The following is a 9,613-nucleotide window of genomic DNA, read 5'->3' as shown; positions in this document are numbered from 1 at the left end:
GAACCAACTCAATGGCACTTAACAACAACAACAATCTATCACTGGAGTACTGTACTGGTATGGTGCTGTAGGATAAGCTCTGGACTGCTAACCACAAGATTGGTGATTCAAACCCACCAGTTACTCCTGAGAAACCCTATACAGTTTTGCTTTGAGTAGGAACTGACTTAACAGTACTTGACAACCACAACAATCTTTATGGGAGCAGACTGCCACATCTTTCTTCTGTGGAGCAGCTGGTGGGTACGAACTGATGAATTTTCTTTTTTACCACTGTGCTACAAGGGTGCCTGTGTAAAGATATAATTATGATAAAGTCCTGTGGAGTCTGAAAGGGACTTGACTTCATCCATGCGACCTAGACAGCAAAATTGGCCTTTAAGTTTCTCCCAAACAGGGTCTATTGTGAGAACATTCTGAACTGTCAGAACTGACTCAATCACACTTAACAACACCAACAACAAGCTTCCACCAGTTGTCTGTCAGTTTTTTCATACTGTGGTAGCGTCTATGCTAGAAGCCATACCACCAGTATTTTAAATAGCAGCATGATCACCCACTGTGCATAGGTTTCAGCAGAACCTCTTGACTAAGACAGGCTATGAAGAAAGAGAGACAGACTACATCTGAATGGCTAGCAGGGGAACACCATCTGATATAGTGCTGGAAGATGAGTCTTTCAGGTTGGAAGGCCCTCAAAATACATTAGGGAAAAGCTGCCTCCTCAAAAGAGTTGATCTCAATTACATGGATGGAGCAGAACATTGGGACCTTCATTTCTTGATAGGGCACAACTCAAAATGAGGAGAAACAGCTACCAACACACATTAATAATCAGAACGTGGAATGCATGAATTAAGAATCTATGAAAACGTGAAGCTGTCAAAAATGAAATGGAGTGCATAGAGATCAATATCCTAAGCTGAAAGGGACAGGTATTGGCAATTTTGAATCTGATAATCATATGGTTTACTATGCCAGGCATGACACATTAAAGAGGAATGGAATCGTATTCATGGATAAAATGAGTATTTCAGCATCATAATACCCACACGCCAACAAAGAAGACCAATTAATTACACCATTATTCAAATTCACTCACCAACCACTAAAGCCACGGATGACAAACAATCTTACTAACTTCTTCAGTTTGAAATTGATCAAACATGCAATCAAATTGCTTTGGTAATTATGGGGATTAGAATACAAAAATTAGAAACAAAGAGTGAGGATCAGTAGTTGGAATCTAAGGTCTCGGTGATAGAAATGATGCTGAAGAGCATATGATAGAATTTTGAAATGATTTATTAGTTGCCAATGCCTTTTTTCAACAAAATAAAATAAACAGTAACAATGCACATGAACCTTAGCAGATATAATGTACAGAAATCAAACTGACTACATATGTAGGAAGAGACGCTGGAGACACTCAAAATCACCCACTCAAACAAGGCCAGTGGCTTGTGAAAAAGACCATCAATTGCTCATATGCAAGTTCAGGCTAAAGCTGAAGAAAATGAAAACAAGTCCATGATAGTCCAAATAAGACATTGATTATATTCTACTTGAATATGGAGACCAACTCAAGAACATATTTGATGCATTAGACACTAATGACCAAAGACCAGAAGAGTTGTGGGATCACGTTAAGAGAATCATATAAGAAGAAAGGAAAAGGTCATTAAAAATACAGGAAAGGTATGCACAAGAACATCTACACTTGCAGATAATACCCACTTGACCTGGCTTCAATGACTGGATGATACAATTTGATGAAGTTGACCTACACCTATGGATGCAGTAGCTCAAAAGAGGGAACAAATCCTTACAGCAAATATTATTCCCACCCCCTCCACACACAGAGTAGACAGGGATGGGCAACTTGGACATTGGCTACCCAAAATGGGAGTGGGGGGCTACAAAGGCAAAAAGTGAGTGGCTTACAAGCTTTCAAGAGGGAACCTAGAGCCAGGGGGCGTGGAGGAATGCAGAATCTCCAGTGAGTAGTATCCAATCTGTCTAGGTGGAGCTGATTAAATGAAATGCAGATGGGACTCTTGTGATACAATAGTGAATAATTGTATCAGGACTGATTATGAGGGTTAGAAATGTAAAGGTAGACGTTTTATAGCAAGGAAGGGAGAGATTAACTTTCCAGTCTAGGAGCGGAGGTCCCTAGGACCATCAATGGAGAAGAGCAGAGAGCGGGACCCTACCCAGAGAAGCAGTGATGCCTAAGATGGAGGCAGAGAAAATGACGTGGAGCAATGGAGCAGCTGGGGACTTCAGATTCAGAGAGGGAGAGGGACTGTGTACTGAAGACTGTGGGGAGGAGGGGGGGTGCAGGGGGCAGGCTTGCAGGGTATACCCTTTGGTGGGTTGATGATGCATGGAGGGGACTGTAACCATGGCAATGAAACGATATATGATAGAATGAATGTAAAACTAATGTTCTCCCATGTAAACTATCATATAATTCACAATAAAACATTAAAAAAAAAAAAAATACAGTAAAGGAAGATAGACCAAAATGGATGTCAGAAGAGATCCTGAAATTTACTTTCGAACATAAAGAAGCTAAAGCAACTGGAAGAAATGATGAAGAAAAAGAGCTGAACAGAAAATGTCAAAGGGCAACTCCAGAAGACCAAGTCAAGAATTATTATAAAATGTGAAAAGACTTGCGTCAGAAAACCAAAAGGGAAGAACACACTCAGCATTTCTGAAACTGAAAAACTGAGGAAAAAATTCAAGCCTCAAGTTACCATATTGAAGGATTCCATGGGCAAAAATATTGAATGATGCAGATGGAAGAAATAAACAGTCACTATACCAAAAAGAATTTGTCAGTATTCAGGCACATCAAGAAGTATCATGTGATCAAGAACAGATGGTATTGAAGGAAAACGTCCAGTTGCACTGAAGGCATTGGCAATAAAGAAAGCTTCAGGAATTGATGGAATACAAATGGAATTGTTTCAACAAACAGACACAGTGCTGGAAAGTCTCACTCATCTCTGTCAAGCAATTTGGAAGACAGCTACTTGGCCAACCAATTGGAAGAGATTCATGTTTGTGCCCATTCCAAAGAAAGGTGAGCCAAGCAAGCAGAAATCATTGAAACATTTCATTAATATCACAAGCAAGTAATACTTTGCTGAAGATAATTTTAAAATGGCAACAGTATATCAACAGAGAGCTTCCAGAAAATCAAGCTGGATTCAGTAGAGGATGTGGAACGAGTGGCATCACTAATGATGTCAGATGTACCTTGGATGAAAGCAGAGAATACGAGAAAGATGTTTAATTGTGCTTTATTAAGTATGCAAAGGCTTTTGATTTTGTGGATCATAACAAACTATGGATAACATTGCAAAGAATGGGTATTCCAGAACATGTAACTGTATTTATAAGGAACCTGTACATAGAGTAAGAGGCAGTCATTAGAACAGAGCAAGGGTCTATTGAATGGCTTAAAAGCAGAAAGGTGTGTGTCATGATTGTATCTTCTTAACATAGTTATTCAATCTGTATGCTCAGCAAATAACCTGGGAAACTCAATAATCAGGATTGGAGGAAGACTCATTAATAGCCTGTGATACGCAGATGTCACAAACTTGCTTGCTGGAAGCAAAGATGATTTGAAGTACTTTGTGATGACAATCAAAAACTACAGACTTCAGTAGGGATTGCACCTCAATGTAAAGAAAATGAAAATTTTCACAACTGGATCAATAAATAACACCATGATAAACGGAGAAAAGTTTTAAGCAGTCAAATATTTTATTCTACATGGATTCACAATCAATGCTCATGGAAGTAGCAGTCAAGAAATCAAATATTACATTAAGCAAATTTGTTGCAAAAGACCTCTTTAAAGTGCTAGAGCGCAAAGAAGTCACTTTGAAGACTAAGGTGTACCTGGTATTTTCAATTGCCTCAGTGCTTTTGAAAGGTAGACATTGAATAAAGAAGACTGTAAAAGAATTGATAGTGTTGGAAAAGAATATTGAAAGTAGTATAGGCTGTCAGAATAACAAACAAATCTGTCTTAGAAGAAGTATAGCCAGAATGTTCCTTAGAAGTGAGGAAGATAAGATCTTGTCTCTCATACTTTGGACATCTTGTCATCATGCTTGGAAAAGCGGAGAGTCAGCAAAAAAGAGGAAGACCCTCAATGAGATGGATAGACACAGCTATAACAATTGTGAGGACAGCATAGGACAGTGTTTTATTCTGTGACTTCATGGCACCTAACAATAAGCTATAACCCATTTGTTTACAGTGTCCAACATAATCTGCATGAGAGGTAAGATCTCTGTATTTATTCATTACTTCAATTAACTAACACAGAGCCTGCCACATAATAAGCACTCAATAAATATATGTTGAATGAATTAACAAATGAATCCCTGGAAACATATGAAGGGTTAAGGTCAAGATGAGATCTATGCGGCATGTTACAGAGTTTGAACTTGCCCTAAGAGAGTCATTGAAAAGTTTTGGACAGAAGAATGATATGATTTGTGTTTTGGACAATAACTTTTACTGCTCCTATGTATAAAATTAGAAATACAAAAATATAAGCGAGAAAAGGTGTTGTCCAGATGAGGGTAGAGGTTGGAGAAATGAAGTGTTTAGTTTCTAGTGATATTTAAAATGTAGTGTCAATAGAACTCGGAATCAATTAATCATTTGTTGAAAGTAGGGGAGAGAAATGAGTCAAGAGAGATCCTGAACTTTGTAGTTTGTACACATGGGTGAATGGTGGTGACAAAGATAACAGAACGAGGAGGCTCAGGTTGTGGGTGGGGTGGGGAGGGGATAATGAGTTCTAAGCATATTTAGTCTAAGGCACTTTGAGACCATCCAAAATGGAAGTACATGTTGAGATGAAGTCCTTGTAAAACATCAAGAACAGAATTCTAGGCACACACTATTATATAACAGTGGTGAAAGATGTGGCTTAGAGAAAACATATACAGAAGAGAAGATGCTCAGGTTCTTATTGTGGAAACATCAACACTTAAGAAAATGGGAAGGAGAGTCTACCTACAAGGAGGAAGCCAAGCCAGAGAAGTAAAGAGAATCCTAGGAGGCTTTGTGTTGTTAAACACAAGGAAAACAGAATGTTTTAAGAAGGAAAAATTGGTCACCAGTATCAAATACTGCTGAGAAGCCAAACCAGAGAAAGATTGAGAAGTGTTCATGAGATTTATCAACAAGGAGGTGTTTTTGGCAAGAGAAGTGTGACTTAGAAAGGTGGGAATGAAGCCCAGATTGCTATGAAGTGAAGAAGTAGGAGGTGAGGAAATGGAGGGAGGAAGGCAGCATAGATAACTCTTTAAAGAGTTGAAGGGGAGAGTGACATCACAGTAGCCAGGGGCTGAGGAGACTTGAAGGTGGGAAGTTGAGGAAAGTAGAAGGAATTTCAAGTTGTGCAGAAGGTACAAAATTAAATGCTAATGTTATAACCGTGACTAAACAAACAAACAAATCCAACAACAAACAACTGCTATGGTGTCAATCCCAACTTCTGGCAAGTCCACTGGGTTTCCAATGGCTGTGATCTTTTGGAAACAGCTTGATGGGCCTTTCTTCCAACAGATGTCTGGGTGGATTTGAACAACAAGACTTTTGGTTATGAACTGAGCACTTAACCATTTGCACCTTCCAAGGAACATCATAACCATGACGTTGTTGTTTTTTTCAAGTGCCCTCAAGTCGGTTACGACCCAAAGCAACCCTGTATAGGGTTTCTGAGGTGTGGCTGGTGAGCTTCAACAGCCATTCTTGTGGTTCAAACCTACTTTGCAGCCCAGCACATTAATCCACAGTGCCACACCAGGACTCCATGATTTTGCTGTTTTTGTTGTTAAGTGCCTTCAAGTCAGTTCTGACCTTGCAGTTCAAACCAACTTTTCAGTCCAGCACATTAACCCACAGTCCATGTTCAATTGAACATGGACTCCATTAACCATGATGTTGTTGTTGTTAAGTGCCATCAAGTCAATCCCGACCCATAGAGACCCTGTATAGGGTTTCCGAGGAGTGGCTGGTGAGCTGGAACCACCAACCTTGCAATTTGAACAGCTTTGCAGTCTGGCACATTAACCCACAGTGCCACACCAGGACTCCACTAACCATGATAGGCAGAAGTAAATCAAAAGTGACTGAGGCAATCAAAAGGAATGATTACTCATATATGCAACAACTTGTATGAACCTCAAATGTAACTGAAAAAAAAGTGAGAATTAAAAGGCTACATAGGAAATTATTCCATCTATTCATGACATTGTGGAAAAGTAAAAAAATTTAGGGACAAAAACAGATCAGTATTTGCAACTGGTTGGGGTAAGGGAAAGAGCTGATTATAGAGGAGCACAGGGGAATTTTGGAAGGGATGGTAATGGAATTGTTCTATATCTTGATCGTAATGATGGTAACATAACTATATAGAATTGTCAAAATGAATAGAACTGTATGACACAATGAGTAAATTTTACTGAATGGAAACTTTATCTTAGTTTAAAAAAAGTGGCTGAGAAAATGGGGTATAAGAAAGGTTGCTGGAAAGGTTACTAGAAGTAATAGTATGTGAGGATACTATTATATATAATATAAATATATTTATATAGTAAAAATCTGTCAGGATGTGTTCATAGGTTGACTTTTAATGGCTATATGTTGGATTTCAGACAAAATATGCTAAGTTAGCATCCTCCTCTCCTAACCACAATACAGCTTTCAATTGAACATGAGTAGCCTGCACATTTCCTACAATGTAATCAACTTGTGGTTCTTTGATAACTCTCAGGATCTTAAATCTTCCTTTCACATCTCATCTCCCCAAAGTTCCCTATATGAACCCTGCTTTCCAGGCAAAATGTTCTAACACATTTTGTCCTTGCATAATGTTCTTTTCATTGTTTTCCTTCTTGCTTTCCTCAACACAGCTAAAGAGAAGCAACTCCCCCTCCCTGGCTTCTCTCTACCCTATTAAAATGTTTCTTAACCTTCAATTTCCACATCAAAGCTCAAAGTGCCCACTCCTATGAAATCTCCAAAGTCAGCCCAAATCACACACCATTTATTACATTCTCACTGGGACCCCTATTCTGTTTTCCAATGAAACCTTCTCCTTCCAATTAAGCTATAAATTCTGTTCAAAGCTGGGCCTTTATCTTATTTTTCTTTATATCTCCCAGAGCCAAATATAATGTCTTACCCACAGCTAACATTCAATTAATATTTAATAACTGAATAAAGGCCAATTAAAAAAAAAAAAAGAAAAAACATTTGCCAGCAGAGCAGTGTACTCCAAGGTAAGCAGTGTTCAAAATATTTCACACACACAGATAAGGCCATAAAATATGCAAGTGTAAATATATAACTTGGCTGAATAGGAAATACCATCAGTGACTTTTTCATGAACACAACTAGGCACTCTACATCCATGGGTCATTTCAATCTGCTCTCTTGGTTCTCCCAAATGCATGTGATCCAAAATTCAAAGTAAATACCACTTAACTTTCAATATATTTTAAGTGACATTTATTTCTGACTAATTTAATTGCAATAGGAATCTCTTCCAATGTCTATTTGTTGGTAATCCAATTCCAATATCAAAAATGAACATTAAGTGAAAGGGAATTTAGTGATTTTCAGAGGCATAATACGGAGGACACTTGGAAGGCAGAATGCTTAGATTTTCATCTCAGCTCTGACACTAAACAATTCACTTTGGGCACAATACTTCACATCCCATGTTTCAGTATCTTCATCTCTAAAATTGGGATCATAAGAGTACCTGCCTCATAGAGTTATTGTGTGGCTTAAATATGTAAATACATACGTAGAAGTCAGTAGAAGAGTACATGGCACATAGCAAGTACTCTTGAGAGTATATGCTATTAGCAGTAGCTCTAATGTTAATTTGAAGTTGAATTTGAACTTGAATTTGAAACTTTGAACCAATAAGTGGTACCAGTCAGGACTCAGATATAACAACCAAAAATCTCAATTCAAAACAAGCTGTTGCTAAAGTACCCTGTGATGGTTAAGGTTTTATGTCAACATGACTAAACCAGGATTCTCTGTGGTTTGGCAAGTAAGATATAGTAATCCCCCATGATGAGATCTGCTAGGAGCAGCTATGTTTCCTCAGTAGATGGCCTATTTTAATATATTCAACAGTCAGAAAAAGCTTGCTTGCTTTTCTGCTGTGTCTGGATTCTGCATCTGGATCATCAGCCATCCTCTGGAGCTTTAGATTTGAGCCAGTGGCCTGTGGCCTGCTCTGTTACCTGTCCATCCTGGGAGTTGTCAGAAGTCAGCCAGTTTACTAGCCCAGTTTACTGGTTCATCAATCCTGCATCTCCATGAATCAGAAGCCTCCAGCCTGACATCTGACCAACAGACTTGGGACTGGCCCACCTGTCCAACTGTGTGAGTCATTTCCTTGATAAAAATCTTTCTTTTGTATACATACATAAGCTTCACTGGTTTTGCTTTTCTAGAGAACTCAGCCTAAGACAGACAGACTAATAAATAAATTTTTTTTCAAATCCTTTTCCATATTCTGTTTGATTTTCATTGGCAACAGAAAGAAAGTGCAAAAAAGTAGAGAACGAAGTATTGTTATAGGGAGTGCATAAATTTAAGCAGCAGGTTTTTAATAATATAGCTTGGTAACTAGAACACTTCAATCAGTCTTATGGGTTAGAGGGCAGGAAGAATGATTGAGGCAACATCCCTATTCTGTATGGCCTCAACTGGTTCATGTCTGGGTCTAAACAAATCTCCCAATAAATGACAACAGGCAGAATAAGGAGTCAGCCTTCAAGGAAAGCAGATACTGGAAATGTGCAAAGTACATTTGGCAAGTGGACACCCCTTCCCCCCTTGAAGCAAAGTTGTGTGCTTCTCATTTCCTTTACATCTTGCCATTCAGATTTGGAAAATAATTTCTTATATGCTTTTAATTTTACCTTCTCATTGACATCTGTAGCCTTCAAAACCACTTCTTCCATTATTAGCCTACAGGCCTCTTCCACAAATTTTTCTCCTGCTTTTGTATCTGTTGTGGGACCATTCAGTATGATCCCATCCACGAGAACAGCATTCTTTTTACTTGCCATCATTTCTTGTTGATCAACCGCTCCTGGAAGCACACAAATTGTTTTTTGAAAGGTAATCTAATTAGTCAACACAACAGAATAGAAAAGAGCATTTATTATCATAATAATGCTAATTGGCATGCCTTTCTTTTAATACCTAACAGCATCATTTTGGACATTGTTGTTGTTGTTAAATGCCATTGAACCATTTCCAACTCACAGTGACCCTGTATTGTTGTTGTTGTTGTTAAGTGCCTTCAAGTCGGTTCCGACCCATAGCGACCCTGTATAGGGTTAAGTCATTTCCGAATCACAATGGCCCTGTATAGGGTTTCTGAGGAGTAGCTGGCAAGTTTGAACAGCCAAGCTTTTGGTCCAGTGCTTATCCTACAGCACCATACCAGGACTGCATTTCAGACATAGAAGTTCAGAATACTTTACAGTGCCTGATGGTATCATAAAGTTAAGGCAAATTCCAGAAAGTTCACATTATA

The 9,613-nt window shown here is 38.6% G+C and overlaps 1 protein-coding gene across 1 annotated transcript in view; it reads right to left on the bottom strand.

The window, feature by feature from the left end:
* The window catches only part of GADL1 (glutamate decarboxylase-like 1), a 247,673-nt gene extending 238,521 nt beyond the window's left edge, over positions 1–9,152 (bottom strand). The window contains exon 1 of the mRNA XM_006851594.1: positions 8,991–9,152. Within this exon, the coding sequence (XP_006851656.1) occupies positions 8,991–9,143 (153 nt within the window). The 5' untranslated portion in view covers positions 9,144–9,152. The remainder of the gene's footprint in view (positions 1–8,990) is intronic.
* Between the last annotated feature and the right edge of the window lie 461 nt (positions 9,153–9,613).

Source organism: Chrysochloris asiatica, unplaced genomic scaffold (assembly GCF_000296735.1).
Source record: "Chrysochloris asiatica unplaced genomic scaffold, ChrAsi1.0 scaffold00030, whole genome shotgun sequence".
NCBI lineage: Eukaryota > Metazoa > Chordata > Mammalia > Afrosoricida > Chrysochloridae > Chrysochloris > Chrysochloris asiatica.
This window is presented reverse-complemented; position numbering and strand designations above follow the sequence as displayed.